This window comes from Myotis yumanensis, unplaced genomic scaffold, assembly GCF_028538775.1.
Source record: "Myotis yumanensis isolate MYYU_CA2020_CCGP unplaced genomic scaffold, mMyoYum1.0.hap1 SCAF_17, whole genome shotgun sequence".
NCBI classification, from domain to species: Eukaryota; Metazoa; Chordata; class Mammalia; order Chiroptera; family Vespertilionidae; genus Myotis; species Myotis yumanensis.
In genome coordinates, this window is record NW_027223768.1 from 28571075 (window position 1) to 28589268 (window position 18194).

Genomic DNA, 18194 nt, shown 5'->3' on the forward strand with positions numbered 1-18194 from the left:
CAAGGGGGTGCACCAAGAAAGCATAAAAGATGCGGAGACAAAAAAACATGACAGAAATGGAGGATATGGAGCTAAGAATCGCAATTTTGAGGGCTTGCCATAAATTTGTGCAGAACCTCACGAAAACTAATGAGACCCTCGATGCTACGATAAAGAAATTAGAAAGTAAGCATACACGGACTGAAATAAAGAATATTATACCCAATAGCAGACCAGAGGAGTACAATAATCAAACCAAAGATTCGACAAAAAACACCCAATTGGAAAAGCAAAATGAAAAAAGAATCCGAAAGTGTGAAGATAGTGTAAGGAGCCTCTGGGACAGCTTTAAGCGGTCTAATATCAGAGTCATTGGAGTGCCAGAAGATGAGAGACAGCAAGATATTGAAAACCTATTTCAAGAAATAATGGCAGAAAACTTCCCCCACCTGGTGAAAGAAATGGACTTACAGGTCCAAGAAGCGAAGAGAACCCCAAACAAAAGGAATCCAAAGAGGACCACACCAAGACACATCATCATTAAAATGCCAAGAGCAAAAGACAAAGAGAAAATCTTAAAAGCAGCAAGAGAAAGAGGCTCAATTACCTACAAGGGAATACCCATACGACTGTCAGCTGATTTCTCAACAGAAACTTTGCAGGCCAGAAGGGAATGGCAAGAAATTTTCAAAGTGCTGAATACCAAGAACCTACAACCAAGATTACTTTATCCAGCAAAGCTATCATTCAGAATTGAAGGTCAGATAAAGAGCTTCACAGATAAGGAAAAGCTAAAGGAGTTCATCACCGCCAAACCAGTATTATATGAAATGCTGAAAGGTATCCTTTAAGAAGAGGAAGAAGAAGAAAAAGGTAAAGATACAAATTATGAACAACAAACATGCATCTATCAACAAATGAATCTAAGAATCAAGTGAATAAATAACCTGATGTACAGAATGAACTGGTGATTATAATAGAATCAGGGACATAGAAAGGGAATAGACTGACTATTCTTGGGGGAAAAAGGGGTGTGGGAGATGCGGGAAGTGACTGGACAAAAATCATGCACCTATGGATGAACACAGTGGGTGGGGAGTGAGGGTGGAGGGTGGGGTGGGAGCTGGAAGGAGGGGAGTTATGGGGGGAAAAAAGAGGAACAAATGTAATAATCTGAACAATAAAGATTTAATTTAAAAAAAAAAAAAAAAAAAAAAAAACCATTCTTAGCTTTTAGGTCATATAAAAACAGGTGGCAGGCCAGATTTGGCCCACAGGCTATACGTTGTCAACTCCTATTATAGACTCAAATTGTTTATTTCATATCAAATAAAGTTAGGGTAAAAACATGTTACTGGCAGCTAAACTCAAATTTTAAATCAGCTTAAGACACAACTTTGGCACCCTGTCAATAAAATATTCTGTTTTCAGGGTTTTGTTTTTTTCAAATCCTCAGAATGCCCATAAAGAACTAATTTTGAGGTACAAACTTCCTGTTATAAAAGAAATAAGACATAGGAATGTAATGTACAGCATGGCAACTATACTTAATAATACTGTACTGCATATCTGAAAGTTGCTAAGAGTAGATCTTAAAAGTTTTCATCACAAGAAAAAAATCTATAACTATGTATGGTGACAAATATTAAGTAGATTTAGTGTGGTGATCATTTTGTGATACAGTTGACCCTTGAACAATGTTGGGCCCCCAACCCCAACCCCATACAGTTGAAAATACACATATAACTTTTGACTCCCCAAAAACTTAACTACAGTCCCTCAGTATCCACGAGGGATTGGTTCCAGGATCCCCTGCAAATACTAAAATCCACGGATGCTCAAGTCTCATATAAAATGGCAAAGAACAATGCATACAGTCAGCTCTTTGCATCCTCCAATCAAAAATACTGTTTTCAATATGCAGTTGGTTAAACGTATAATGCAAAACATGGGAGATGGCCCTAGCCTATTTGGCTCAGTGGATAGAGCGTCAGCCTGCAAACTGAAAGGTCCCGGGTTCGATTCCAGTCAAGGGCACACGCCTGGGTTGCGGGCTTGATCCCCAATAGGGGGTGTGCAGGAGGCAGCCAATCGGTGATTCTCATCATTGATGTTTCTATCTCTCTCTCTCCCTGTCCCTTCCTCTCTAAAATCAATAAAAATATGTTTAAAAAAACAAAAACATGGGAGATGAAGGGAAACTGTATATTTACTAAAAAAAAAAAAAAAAAAATCTGCATATAAGTGGACCTATGCAATGCAAACCCATGTTGTTCAAGGGTCAACTAGGAATACAAACATCTAATCATTATGTTGTACAACTGAAACTAATGTTATGTCAATTATGCCTCAATAAATTAGATTAGATAGATAGATACAGAAAGATAGACAGAATTAATTTTTGCTCCTTAAAAACAGTAGATTTCATTAAATGCATAATCTGCAATGAGATTCACTGGACCTAGTGGAAATCTCTTCATTTCTATGACATTTCAACTGTACACAGTACTTCAAAATCAAAATCTTTTCCAGCAATCTACAAAATTAGCCACTGTTCTGAGAAATATATATATACTTTATGAGATTTTTTAAATAATTTTTAAATATTTTATGTATTTCAATGAAAATTTATTTCCTTAAATGGTGTCATTGTAGTCCATTGAAATTAATAAACAAATATCAAGTTTAATATTTTTTCTGGTTTATGCAGCTAATCACAAAAGAAAGGAAATGCTGTCAGAAATCTTTTGTCAGCTCTCCCGTGTCTTGTCACTATAACCTTCACATCATCTATCACATTGTACTGTCTCATGCGTTGCCTGATTTTCCTTTCTACAAGAACAATAACACCAAAGGGCAAGAGGGTAAAGTTATGTATACTCAGTTTCTTGGCTTTTGACCACAAAAATCTAGTATCATAGTCACATTTCCTCTTACCTTTCCAACCTTATTTTATTAGCAAAGGAAACCATGGTTAAATAAAATTAGATCAGAAAAGTAAGACCATCAAAATACCAAGGAAGAAAGTAAGATAGCAAAATAAAGTAAAAAATATACTATACAAATTGTTTCAATTTCTACCTAATTCTAAATGAATCTTTCAAAGTTAGCAAGCAAATGAAAACAAGCAGGTTAGGAAGAGGAATTTTTTTAGCCTAATTGGGAGAAGCAAAGGGAAATAAAAAGACTTCTTCTAGTTTAACCTTGTTGGTGGACAGTTTGGCAATGCATATCTGATGCAAAAAAATGCTTATATCTTTGACCAAGCAATTCAGCAGTTTGTACCAAAACAATCAGAGATACAAAAAAAGATCTCTATATAAGACTATTTACCACAAAAATTAGTGAAAATTTGCAATAACAAATTTCTAACAATAAAAGAGTATGGTTCATCCCTATGATCAAGTATCATACAGCTATTAAAAAGTATGTTTTAGAACAGTAATGGCGAACCTTTTGAGCTCAGCGTGTCATCATTTTGAAAAACCCTAACTTAACTCTGGTGCCATGTCACATATAGAAAACCAAGATTACTTTATCCAGCAAAGCTATCATTCAGAATTGAAGGACAGATAAAGAGCTTCACAGATAAGGAAAAGCTAAAGGAGTTCATCACCACTAAACCAGTATTATACGAAATGCTGAAAGGTATCCTTTAAGAAGAGGAAGAAGAAAAAGGTAAAGATACAAATTGTGAACAACAAACATGCATCTATCAACAAGTGAATCTAAGAATCAAGTGAATAAATAATCTGATGTACAGAATGAACTGGTGATTATAATGAATCAGGGACATAGAAAGGGAATGGACTGACTATTCTTGGGGGGGAAAGGGGAATGGGAGATGCAGGAAGAGACTGGACAAAAATCGTGCACCTATGGATGAGGACAGTGGGTGGGGAGTGAGGGCGGAGGGTGGGGCGGGAACTGGGAGGAGGGGAGTTATGGGGGGGAAAAAAGAGGAACAAATGTAATCTGAACAATAAAGATTTAATTAAAAAAATAAAAAATAAAGTGAAAAAAATATATATATATATATATTTTTTTTTTATTGATTTTTTCTAAAGAGAGGAAGGGAGAGAGATAGAGAGTTAGAAACATCAATGAGAGAGAAACATCAATCAGCTGCCTCCTGCACACCTCCCGCTGGGGATGTGCCTGCAACCAAGGTACATGCCCTTGACTGGAATCGAACCTGGGACCTTTCAGCCCACAGGCCGACGCTCTATCCACTGAGCCAAACCGGTTAGGGCAATAAAAACACATTTTTAAGAACACACGGGGGGGGGGGGGGGGGGGGGCGCCTAGAAAGGTACAATAAACACTAAAAGTAATTTTTTCAGTATGGTGGGATTACAAGCAATGCTAATCATTTATCTTGTTTGTGTATGACAAGCCCTCCAGGCTCTGTACATGGAGCATATCAAAGGAGATAACAGTAAGGGCTAAAATTGGGAATTGAGTATAAAGCTATGTTACACAGCCATCATTTATGAAATACTGGCCTGTATGAAATATCCAGCAGGTAGTGCCCAGGAATTCCTAACTATTGAGGGCCGCTAGCAAACACTCGGTTTAAATTTGTCACTGAAACTCAGAGCGCAGGCAGAGCCACGCCCTGGGGGCGGACCTGGTCAAGAGACTGGGATGCCACTCAGTTTGACCTTTCAGACCAGTGTTAAGGGGGTGGATCTCATGATGTCGCCAGGAACTCAAGGCCCACCCAGATGTGATGTAACTTCCTATTATTCGAGTATTTATTAAAACTACTTCTGGTGTTGGAGGTCGTTCTGTCCCTCCATTCAGAGGGCAGACGCCACACCTGGCCCAAGCTTTTATTCTATTTCTATGTCTGTCTTTTCATTTTCTCAAATCCCAAAAGCGCCTCCTACTTAAAAGAACCGGTTCACGTCTCTCTTTCCCTGTTCTGGACACGGAGAAGGGAGCCCCCCGCCATACCTAACTTAAGAGAGAGAAGGTAGAAATGATATAAAGACAGATCTGTTTAAAGCAAACTAACCCCAAACTATCCTCCTCCTTTAATTCTCCTGTTACCATACACCCTACCACACCTAAAAAGCCTAACCCTATCATATGTCCTCCACCATGCACTGCATCGAATCATCTTTTCTAGTATTCTCTGATACTTTCCTCTTCTATATTTAAGCAATTTCTAAATTCCCTTCTTCTCAATGAAGTACTTCCCAAACAGCTCAAGAACACTCCCTTTCACCACCATAGCAATAAACGTGTGTGCATGCGTATGCGTGCATACGTGTGTGTGTGTGTGTGTGTGTTCAGTACCTAGCTTATTCCTCTGATATCCTTAATATATCTACTTTGTACAGTACCTGCTCAAGTCCTGGAAATCAGTCCTGTCATTCAACAAACTTTATATAAATCTAAATATCACATGAAGTGGAGACTAGCTCTCTATAACCCAGGAAGAAAGTTAGCGAGTAAGATATAGGGAGCAGCAAACAAGAAGCTTTCTGTTAAGGTGAGCAGGAAGAAACTGTGGATGAGGCAGAGCAACAATTGACAGTACAGAAACTATTTGTCAAAAGTTAAACCAACCTGAAGTCAGTCCATGTTTAAGAGGGCCCTCTGGGCCATCATAAGAGTAAAAGGTGCAACCTTCACCCAATGCCATCAAGTCAAAAACCTAAGCCTTTTCTGGAAGGGATGAGAGCAGGGGGGTGGGATGAGGAGTCAAAGGTTCTATGAAAGCATTCTGCCTCCAGATTCATTTCACAGACATTCAAGTCTCAGGGCCATTAGAGGGCCCCAGGTGACCGGTTAAAAAGCAGCTACGGACATAAGGGTTTTATTTAAGATCCTAGTCTACCTACCTACCCTCACTTTCTGTGCTTTGAACTGCTCAGGTAGGCAGTATAGTCTAAGACACCATCTCTGAAAGACAAGCACCAGGGGAAAAGGTTGAGTTGCCACAGAATAAATCTTTATACTATAAACTATCAGATACAGATGTATTTGAAGACCATCTGCAAAAAGATATCAGTTTTCTTTAGAACAACAGGTGGTCTCTCATGGTGGACTATATATAAAAATACATGGCCTCATTATTGTTAGCTGATAGCTTTCACTGAGCCCTGAGGTTCACATATTGCAAGTGTCAAGGAAAGAGAATTTCTACTTTTCCTAGTAGCAATGACTCATGCTTTATACACAAAGCAAGTTACCTAGCCAGCAGAACAAAGGTCACCCTGAGACAGAAGAAATACATATCAGTCTCCATTAAGAAATAAGGCCTTATAAATATAACTTAAGTGAAAACCTAAATCTAAAACTAATTAAGATTCTGATGCCAGTTAAGATTCCTTACTTGATTACCAACTCCTCATTTAGTAATAGCTACTGTTACTACAATAACCATTCCTTTGATGATTCACATTTATAACATCCTTGGAACATGTCTATGCTTCACCCTTGAGAGTTTTTGAAGAGAACATCAGAATATCTTCTGTATATTTGGTGAAAAACAGAATGAACTCAGAAAGCAACACATTCTTCACAATTATAACCCTAATCCTGTTATCTTATCTGAACAACGAAGATCTGTAAGTTGGCTTCCCTTTCTACCTAATGAACTTTTCATGCTGCTCCTCTCCAGAATCTTCTCTGCGAATCACACCTGTTTGTTACCAGCACACAAGCAGCTCACAATGAGCTTTCTATACCAAATAAGCATTCCCACTGCCTTCCTCTCCTAAAATTAAATCTCTTCATTTCATAAAATATAGTTGTGATTGTTATTAAATACCTGGAAGGCCCTGACTGCCAGAGGCACATGACTCACCTTCTCTGGAATTCCAATTTTAATTGTAAACTAAGATTTTCATCTATATGTTCCCTAATGTTCCTTCTACTCTAAAACCCATTCCCACAACATATCATAACTTTATTTGCTTCACCCAACCCCTAAAGTTCTAAGTTCAGCATTATCCTTGATAGCCCCAGGATTTTAAGAGTCAATATTTATAATTTGTATTATTTGTTTTACATATACACATACATACAATGAACGACACATTCTCATTTGTGTTTATCTTGAGAATAATGGCCTGTTCTTTTTTCCTATTTATTTCAAAGTCCCCTGCCAAAGAAATTTCAACTAATAAAGAACAGTGAATAAAAGTTAAGAAGCCCTTAAGGCTTAAGAGAAAAAAGAACTTCAAACTGAATAAGCATACTCTAATAGAGGACCCAGACTAATGCTAGTAAAAAGATTTGGAGTGCTCATGGTGCCATCTAGTGGACATTTGCTATAAATTCTACGTAAATGTAAATTACTTTTCATCAGACTTTCTTTATTTTGTCATCTTACACTACTTGTAGTGTAGACTTTAAGTTTGTCTTTAAAAAATATTTAGGTTATTAAGTAGCCAATAAACTGAACAATATTACTTTTTAAAGTGATCCTGCCTCAAAGCATCAACTTTAAATCAACTAAATGAAAATAACACAAATAAAAAGTAAAACAAAAAGGTATTGTAAAACAGAATTTTTTTCAAGCTTAAATAACTACATGCCTTCCCAATTATCTCCCTAACATAGTATAATGATGATTACATTTAATGCCAAATATAATCCACATTATTCTATTCAACACATATTAATTATAATTTTCATGTTTATCTACATAATGCAAAAAAATTATTATCCTACCATCAAGTAAACACACAAATCTTGGACTAAGAGTTCTTTTACGAGTTCCCATACATAGATCAGCAAGAGATGCCATTATCTTTGAAATGTACATCTCATTTACTCTAAAATGGCTAATTCAAGACAGCCTAATAAATCATTCTAGAGTCTACAGTTGTTAGAATAAGCACTTAGAAGCTTCTAACCCAAAATTTTTAGGCAAAAAAAAAAAAGGACAGATTTAACTATTCCAGGAGACATTTAAAAATATTCACTATTAAGATCTGCTACATATAAGATGTTGATCTCTCAATTTGTATTTGTTGTTATGATCACCTAATTATTTTCTCTTATTTGCTGCACACACCTGGAAAATGTCCCTCCCAAAACTGCAAAGGAAGTAAAATAATGTATTAGGAAGAGGAAATGACACAGGTTACCAGATGAGACTATACCAACATCAAAGGCTCCAATATCAAGGCCAGCATGGCAGTAAAGCAAACTACATCCTTCAAACAGGCCAACAGATGAGAGAAACATGTCAAGAAGCTCAATTCCCATGCATCATTTTGATCAGGTTTCCACAAATGTCAGGAACTTCATAGCTAAGTTTAATCCGGCAAATGATGGAAGTTTAAAAAGGAAATAAGATGTTAATCAATTAAACCTTTCATCTTCAAGAAAATATATAGTTTAATTTCCCTGAACAAAGGGAGATCAAGAGTAACCAGCATTTTGTCTTAAAAACATAAAACGATATTAACTTTTTATCTAAAAACCTACTGAAGAACTTTATAATTTTCAATTTCATATTAGATAAAATGCATTTACCAGTTAATTACCAAAGTATTGGTTTTATGAAACCTTAAAGGGGTTTCCTCGATCCCATTGTACTATAAAATAATGATAATTTTTTAAGCCACTAATCCAGCTCTTTTTATTTTCCTCAGAAAACTTTCTTTCAAGGTAACTTAAAACTTGTTGATTGCATTTTTATGGTACTAATAAAAATAATGATCGCTTAGCTTCCACATCTGTTCTCTGAGAGGTGATATACTTGCCATGTCATTCTAACTCCACCTGAAGGACCTTGAAACAGCAGACTATATATTAAGATGTGCCCTTCTGCCTCATTCCACCAACAAACTAAATCAGAAGTATGAAAAATGAATCCACATGGGCACATGCCTGGGTTGCGGGCTCGTGCCCTTTCAAAACACCATTTAAAATACTGCACTCAGAGGAGTTGTTATTGAGTGAATCACCTCCTCACATTTTGCCTCTAAATGCACTTGCCAACCACAATCCCTCTACAACCCTCCATTTCACTGCAGACCTGTGAGGCTTGGCGAGCTGCCCGCTTTCCTGCCCTTGTACTAGAGGTCCTCTCCCTTGCTTGTCTCTAGGGTGTGCAGACCTTTTGGTATGAAAGTAAATCTTACACTTGCCCAGTATGCCAGACAATTTCATGATATTTAAAAGTCATTTCCCATGACCTAGCTGGTTTGGCTCAGTGGATAGAGCATCAGCCTGTGGACTGAAGGGTCGGGGATTCGATTCCAGTCAGGGGCACATGCCTCAGTCGTGGGCTCAATCCTCAGTAGGGGGTGTGACCAGCTGCAAACAGCCATCATCTCCTCATCCAGACTGGCCAGGCACCCCAGTGGGTACCCCCATCCTGCAGGGGGTGTGACCAGCTGCAAACAGTTATTAACCCCTCATCCAGGCTGGCCAGACACCCCAGTGGGGACCACCACCCTGAAGGGGATGGGACCAGCTGCAAACAGCCATCATCCTCTCATCCAGGCTGGCCAGACACCCAAGCGGGACCCCTACCCTGATCCGGGACACCCTTCAGGGCAAACCAGCCGGCCCCCACCCATGCACCAGGCCTCTATCCTATATAGTAAAAGGGTAATATGCAAACTGACCCTAACAGCAAAAGGACTGGGAATAACTGGTCACTATGACACACACTGACCACCAGGGGGCAGACGTTCAATGCAGGAGCTGCCCTCTGGTGGTCAGGGCGCTCTCACATGGGAGGAGCTCTGCTCAGCCACAAGCCAGGCTGATGGCTGCCAGTACAGCGGTGATGGTGGGAGCCTCTCCTGCCTCCTCAGCAGTGCTAAGGATGTCCGACTGCAGCTTAGGTCTGCTCCCCGCTGGCAAGTGGACATCCCCTGAGGGCTGCCGGGCTGCCAGAGGGATGTCTGATTGCCATCTTAGGCCCAATCCCCCAGGGAGCGGGCCTAAGCCAGCAGGTGGTCATCCCCTGAGGGGTCCCAGACTGCGAGAGGGCACAGGCCAGGCTGACGGACACCCCCCTCCTCTTAGTGCACAAATTTTTGTGCATCGGGCCTCTAGTCCTACCTAATAAAGAGGGAATATGCTAATTGACCCTCACACCGTTGCAAAGATGGCAGCGCCCACAGCCAATAAGGAGGGAATATGCTAATTGACTACCCTGCCCTCAAAGATGGTGGCACCCACAGCCACAAGATGACGTCGTCCAGTCCCCTCAGCCCCACCGGGGCAGCAGGCGCACAACCTGCCTCTGGAGTCCCCCCAGTCCCCTCAGCCCCCCAGCTGCCCAGGGCCAGTCCAAGGTGCAGGCAAGCCTCAGATGGTGGCTGCCCAGTCGCCCAGGGCTGGCCCGAGGCACCCAGGGCCACCTGAGGCTCAGGTAACCAGGGCCGGCCGAGGCTTGCGCTGCCGGCAGTGGCAGCAGCAGAGGTGTGATAGGGCATTGCCTTCCCCTGATCGCTGGGTCACCTCCCGTCCCTGAGGGCTCCCAGACTGTCAGAGGGGGCATGCCGGGCTGAGGGACCCGCCCCCCACCAGTGCATGAATTTTCATGCACCGGGCCTTTAGTTTATATATTACTAAGAAAGAAAAAAGCTGTCAATTAAATGCAAGATATCATCAACCCAGTATCATGCACCCAATATCAATGATATTAAAATGTGAAAAAAATCATTAGAATTAATGAAGTATTCCCAAATTCCTATATCCATTTTTTTTGCAATATAAATATGATTTAATCTTCTACAATAAAAACCACTGAAATGAAAAAAAATAAAATCTCTTACCTTCCGTACTACACTCAGGAAAGCTATCAGTGAGGGAATCCGAATAAGCTTCAACAGGACCAATCAATTCAGAACCATCATTAATTATTCCACCCTAAAAAGATCAGAGTAATTGTGTGTCATTCATAATAACAGTATTTTAAAAAATCAGTAATAAATGAACTATAGACTTCTCAACTGAGTATTGTATAAGGATTACAAAAACTAATTATCTATTAAATGAGATTACAATTGCTTTTTTTTTAAATGTTCTTTTTATTTTTTTATTTTTTTAATTGATTTTTTACAGAGAGCAAGGGAGAGGGATAGAGAGTTAGAACATCGATGAGCGAGAAACATTGATCAGCTGCCTCCTGCACACCCCGCACCGGGGATGTGCCCGCAACCAAGGTACATGCCCTTGACCGGAATTGAACCTGGGACCCTTCAGTCCGCAGGCCGACGCTCCATCCACCGAGCCAACCGGTTAGGGCAGATTACAATTGCTTTTAAAAAAATCAACAGAAATATCAATATTGGTTCATCAATGTTAACAAATGTACCACACCAATGCAGTATGTTAATAATAGAGAAACTCTATGAGGGAGTAGGGGAATACATGGGAAAACTCTAATACTTTCTGCACAATTATTCTGTAAACATAAACTACTCTAAAAAATAGTCAATTATTTAAAAATTCAATAGGAATACTATAATGTTTATAATAATACATGGCTTTTTATAAAAGCAAATTTTAAAAAAATCTCTCAAACTTACTCATTTAAAAATACAGAAAAAGAAAACACACACCAGCTAAGGAATATTGTTCAGAATCCTTAGTGACTGGTCATTCCAATAGTGATAAATGATGAACTCCATTAGAAAGTCATGTAATTTTCAAATTAAAAACTACAATATATCACACAGCACTTCAGGAAATTCCAGAAGTGACTTAAACCTGAAAACCACTTAAATACAATAAAGTAAAACTAAATAAGTTTAAAATATTTTTATTAAAAAACACAATTTTAATATAAAATTGACTTCTCAAGGTGACCATCATTTTAATTCTATATTTAAGTTCGCAAATTTAAGCCTAAAAGACTACTTTCTCTTACTTACATGTAACTAGAGAATGTTAATATCAGGCAAGTGATAGTGGTGTGAGTCTGTGCCATGGCTTTATACACTGCTACAATCAGGAATATAGGGGTTTATAATCTTTGAATAAGTATAACTAATTAAAATAGCTCTTCTGCTCCTTAACATCTTTCCTCTACCTTCCACCAGCAGTTCTATGCCTCTCAAACACTACTTCCCAGATAGCCAAACCCAAGAGGAATATAAAACCCCTATTTCCTGTCTATGTCAGCACAAAGATTTCACAACTATCTTTACCTAATCAAAAGTTCCCTGCCAGCCATGGCAAGATGGCTCCATAAATTGGAGTGTCATCTTGTACATTAAAAGGCTGCGGGTTCAATTTCCGGTCAGGGCACATACTCAGGCTGCAGGTTTGATCCCTGGTCAGGACCATCCCTGGTCAGGATGAGTACATTAGGCAACCAATCAATGTTTCTTTTTCCCCTCTCTCACTTCCTCTTTCTCTCTCTTTTCCTTCCTTCCACCCTCCCCCCTCCCATTCCTCTCCAAGATCAATGAACAAATCCTCAGGTGAGGAAATAAATAAATAAATAAATAAATAAATAAATAAATAATCTGTTCTATAGGCACTAAAGGGAAGTAGTAAAATAATATGCCACAATTCTATTTTAAATCTCTAGTTCAAACATTAACCTCTTAGTGTTCCTGATTATGCAGTAAAAAGAAACTCTTATTATATAGTTTCTCAAAGTTTTTGTTAATGAAAGTCAGTCTGAAGGGGAAGGAGTTTAGATATGGTAAAATAAGTATATAAGCAAATAATGCTCATCGAAAAAGACAATAATATAACTAGAGAAAACTGTCTAAATAACCATTTGAGATTCTGGAACTTGACCAAAAACATAAAGCAAATGAAGATGTGGTTACTCATGAAAAACCACAAAACCCAGGTAAGAACTCTTAATAAGTCTATTCTCGCCTGGGGTTGCTCCCATCTTCCATCCCAGCTGGGTGGCCAAGGTGATTATACAAGAACCTTGAAAACCAGCAGATTCACTTGTGGATGAGGGTGCCATGATTTTGATTGAATCACAGGAAAAAAAATTTACCCCAAATAGCATTATCAGTAATAGTAGCAATCTTAGTGCCAAACAAATGGCAAGAAACAAGTGAATGGCTCAGCAAGCATAAGCTGCAGCAAGCAAAAGACCAGAACATTAGCCAGACATTTACCAGGGAAATCCAGAAAATGACACAACCATAGGGATTCTAAATAAGCACTCTACCCATCCATACAGGAGAGACCAGAGAGGGATCAAACTATCTACAAATCCCTGGCAAACCATGAGATGGTGCACATGCATAGAGCCGTGGTTGGCAAACCGCGGCTCACGAGCCACATGCGGCTCTTTGGCCCCTTCAGTGTGGCTCTTCCACAAAATACCAAGTGCGGGCGCGCACGTACAATGCAATTGAAACTTCGTGGCCCATGCGCAGAAGTCGGTATTTTGTGGAAGAGCCGGTATTTTGTGGAAGAGCCACACTGAAGGGGCCAAAGAGCCGCATGTGGCTCGCGAGCCGCAGTTTGCCAACCACTGGATAGAGGAAATGTAAGACATCTCAAAGGAAAGTAAGACCCAGGGCAAACTTAAAAACTGCTTGAACTTTGAAAACACACAAAGAATCATCAGAATAAAGAGAAGCATATAAGAAACAAAGTGTTTAAGTATAAGCCAAGACCAAACACTGGCTGTCCAATAAACTAAGATGATACAGAGCTAAGTCCTACTAAACCAGATTTAAAAATACAATTAAAATTAAAAACTGACCATAAGTATCAGCAGTCACATACTATGCATTAAACAAATAAACTCCACAGATTTAGTACAGCCATGTTAATAAACATACTAATAAAACAATGGCAACAACCCTCAGGGAGGAAAAAATCAGAATTCAGAGTTGCTGTAATATATATTAACCAAAATTTCCAGCTTTGAAGAAAAAATAATAAGACATACAAAGAAACAGGAAAAGTGTGTGCTCCATAAGGGGGGGAGGGAGGAAGAGGAAACAGTCAATACAAGCTTATAAATATGTTCAAATAACTGAAGGAAATAACAATTAAAAAATTAAAAGAGCCCTAGCTCGTTTGGCTCAGTGGATAGAGCATCGGCCTGCAGACAGAAGGGTCTCGGGTTTGATTCTGGTCAGGGGCACATGCCTGGGTTGTGGGTTCAATCCCCGGTAGGGGGCATGCAGGAGGCAGCCGATCGATGATTCTCTCTCATCACTGATGTTTCTATCTCTCTCCCTTCCTCTCTGAAATCAATAAAAATATTTTTTTTTAAAAGAATCCATTTAAAAAGAATTAAAGGAAAGTCTAATGACTATGTCTCATGAAATAGCAAATATAAATAAGTGGAAATTATTTTTTAAAAAAACAAAAAATAGTGAAGCATTATCATAGAGCCAAAAGTGGAGACGATCCAAATGTACATCAACTAATGCATGGATAAACAAAATCCACTTAATAGAAAGAAATGAAGTACTGATACATGCTACAACATGGATGAACCTTGAAAATATTGAACTCTGAGAAAGAAGCCAGATGAAAACAGCTACATGTTGTATGATTCCATTCATGTGAAATGTCTAGAAATAGGCAAATCCATCAAGATGGAAAGTAGATCGGTAGTTGCTAGGGGTTGGGGCATGGTGGGGAAGAAGTAAGTGCTCATGGGTATGAGGTTTCTTTATGGGGTAATGAAAATGTTCTGGAATCAGGTAGCGATAATGGTTGTGTAACCTTGTGATTATACTAAAAACCACTGAATCATACACCACTTTAAAATGGTGAATTTTATGTTATGTCATTTAATCTCAATTTTAAAAAAAAGAACCAGATAGAAAACGCTGCATTTGAAAGGTATTGTAACAAAAATTTTAAATTTACTAGAGGAGTTCAACAACAGATTTGAGAAAGAACAACCAATGAATGTGAAGATCAACAGAAACTATCCAGTATGAAGATTATAGGAAAAAAAGACCAAATAATAAAGAGAACCAGAGAGAAATGTGAAATGATATCAAGCATACCAACTTACATGTAATGGCATACCAACTTACATGTAATGGGGGTATCCAATGTAAGAGAGAGAAAGGGGCTGAAAAAGAAATACTTGAAGAGATAAGGACAGAAAACATCCAAAATTGAACCAAAAAAATTTAATCTGCAAATACAAGAAGATAAATTAGACCCCTAAATAGGATAAACAGAAAGAGATCAATACCTACACTTACACTATTGAAAGACAAGGCCAACTTCTGAAAGAAGCAATAGAAAAAGACTCAGTGGAACTATAGTACAATTAACGGCTGATTCTCAAAAAGACAATGAAGGACAAAAGTCAGTGGAGTGACAAATTCAAACTACTAAAAGAAACAGTGTCAATCGGTAATTTCACATATCTAGCAAAATATCCTTTGAAAGTGAAGTGTAAACAAAAACATTTCCAGACAAAGACTGAAAGAACCTTTGCCAGCAAACCAGGCTTACACCAAAAAGAAACAACAGGAAATCCCAAGCTGAAAGAAATTGACAACTACTGGTAATTCAAATCTACCTGAACAAATAAAGAACACACACAAAAAAAAGGTACATATGAGGATAAATATAAAAGACTATGTATAGGTCCATGGAAGGCCCCCTCTTGTTTATTATTTTGTTTCCTTTTAGGAATGTGCTCTTGAAAATGTTATTGTTTTATGTACACATATTTTAGGTTTACATACATTGTTTATGTTATATCTTTTATATTCACTAATGTTTTTTAATATACTGTTTTTACAGTATAAAAAAGGCTATATAAATATGTTCTTTTTTCTTCTCCTAACTCCTTAAAAGATATCAGATCGTAATACTACACTGTTGGATTTATATTATATTTAAGGTACACATATTATAATAATGCAATGGAGGGGAGTAAATAACACTTTATGAAGCAAACTTTCTATATGTTACTGGAATTAAGTGAGTATTAATCTCAAGTAAATTGTCATAAATTAAAATGCATGTTTTAATTCCTAGAGCAACCAATAAGAATTTAACTTAGCAAAAAACTAATAAAAAAGGAATTTAAATGGTACAATAATCAATATCTACAAGGGTGGCATAAAGGAAAAACAAAAATATATGAGACATAACTAACAGCAAAATGGCAGACAAATTCAATCAAATCAACAATTACTTTAAGTATAAAAGGACTAGCCCTCGCCTGTTTGACTCTGGATTGAGTGTCAGCCCAAGGATTGAAGAGTCCTGGGTTTGAGTCCCATCAAGGACATGTACCTCAGTTGCAGGCTTGATCCCAGGCCCCAGTCTGGGTGTATGAGGGAGGCAACCAAACAATGTGTATCTCTCACATCGATGTTTCTCTCTCTGTCTCTCCCCCCTCTAACACTCTCTCTAAAAATCAATAGAAAAATATCCTTGGGTGAGGATTAACAAAAACAAAACAAAACAAAACAAAACAAGGACTAAATACTCCTCCAATCAACAACAGTCATTTCCTGACTGGATAAAAAATAAGATCAAACTATAAATTGCATGTAAGAGATACTCTTATTTAATAACAAAAATAGATAGAAAGCAAAAAAATAAAAATAAAAAGGTACCATGCAAACAGTGACTGTAAGAAACCTAGAGTGGCTATATTAAAACCATACAAAGTAAGGCTTTAATAAGTACTACCAGAGACAGAGAGAGATAATGCATAAGACTAAGCAATTCAATTCATTAGGAAGACATACCCATTATAAACATACATGTATATGCCAACGAGCCCCCAAATAAAGTAAAAATTAACATTAGAAAACACAAGTATTTAATAAAATACAAAGTATTTTAGAAAGACCTTGAAAAAATCTTCAAGCTGTTTACTGTTATAAAGAGCAGGAATATTGGCAGAGAACTGTAGCAGGTCTTCGGCACACTGTCTTCTCTCTTCAATAACAGTTTCATCAAATCGTCCTACAATTAAATAAGAATCAGCACAAATAAAGAAGGATCAAACACCGGTTTATGACAACTGATGTTCACAGAGCAGAAAGCAGCGGCAGACCTATCACTATTTGCTGTGCTGATTATGCAACCTTCAGAAGTCAAATCTAGTCTCCCCAACTGGGATCAGCAGCAGTCACACCAGAAAAATAATGTTTCTGACAAAAAAAGAGGCAGAGATGTCAACTCAAAAATAAATGGTGCCATCATCATCTAAGGTCTGTCAATATAAGCAACTTACCATTTAAAAAGCTGGCAATTTGAAACTAAAGTTGAAAAGAGAATTGTAAAGAACCAGAATGGTTTTCTATAGTAATTTAATACACATTGATTATTAATTATTAATGTAATTACATAAATAATTTTCCCTTTCCTACTTTCGATTTACAAAGGAATTGAGGAGAGGAAATTATGAGAACCTCTGTATATCAATAGGGTCAAAAACTTCAGTTTGAAGAAAAAAGCTTTTTCAGCCAAATTCCATGTGTGAGGCTGTCAGACACCATGACAACATGCTTGTGAGAAAAAGGAGAACACACAGCACCAGTGATCTGTTTTACAAGGTGATAGAAAGGTTGTATTTATAGAATTTTAATTATATATACAGTGTGAATGCTAATGAGGTATTTCAAACATGACCATTTTAACCACTCTCAGACCAGACTACCAGTTTGATACCATGTATCATACTGGTGGCAATATAGGTTTAAAAAAATATGATTATTAAGAGTAACATCATCACCTACTTAAACATTTCCAGTAGCTTTGCAAAATGTTAACTGAAACTGAGGCACAAAGAGATTCCTAGTTGTAATGCCCAATGCAACAATTTGAAATCGAACCACTGCAGCTCAATGTGTCTCATGCTTATGGTGAAGTGTCTACTTCATGGTAACTAAAAGAAATGGTATTACTGTATATTTTTTAATTAGATTTATTGGGGTAGCATTGGTTAATAAAAGTATATAGGTTTCAAGTGTATAATTCTGATACATCATCTGTATATTGCATTGTGTGCCCACCACTCAAAGTCAAATCTCCTTCCATCACCATATATTTACAAAAATATGGAACACGTCACGAATTTGCGTGTCACCCTTATGCAGGGGCCATTCTAATCTCCTCTGTATCATTCCAATTATAATATACTGGAGACCTGGTGCACAACTTTTGTGCACTGAGGGGGGGCTCCCTCAGCCCAGCCTGCACCCTCTTGCAGTCCAAGACCCTCTGGGAGTTCTTAGCGCTCCTGCGGAGGCAGGAGAGGCTCCCACCACCACTGTTGCACTCGCTAGCTGTGAGCCCAGCTTCTG

At 38.1% G+C, this 18194-nt stretch overlaps 1 protein-coding gene and 1 non-coding gene across 3 annotated transcripts in view; both read right to left on the reverse strand.

Moving 5' to 3' along the window:
• RPS6KC1 (ribosomal protein S6 kinase C1) overlaps positions 1–18194 on the reverse strand; it is a 133669-nt gene that overhangs the window by 97861 nt on the left and 17614 nt on the right. For both annotated transcript variants that reach the window (XM_070397688.1, XM_070397687.1), the window contains exons 4-5: positions 16736–16851; positions 10740–10833 (exon numbers count right to left, since the gene is read on the reverse strand). In XM_070397688.1, coding sequence (XP_070253789.1) covers positions 10740–10833; positions 16736–16851 — 210 coding nt within the window. The remainder of the gene's footprint in view (positions 1–10739; positions 10834–16735; positions 16852–18194) is intronic.
• LOC138996546 (U6 spliceosomal RNA) lies at positions 17943–18048 on the reverse strand. The gene has a single exon (XR_011468824.1). It is a non-coding gene; the product is annotated as a U6 spliceosomal RNA (small nuclear RNA).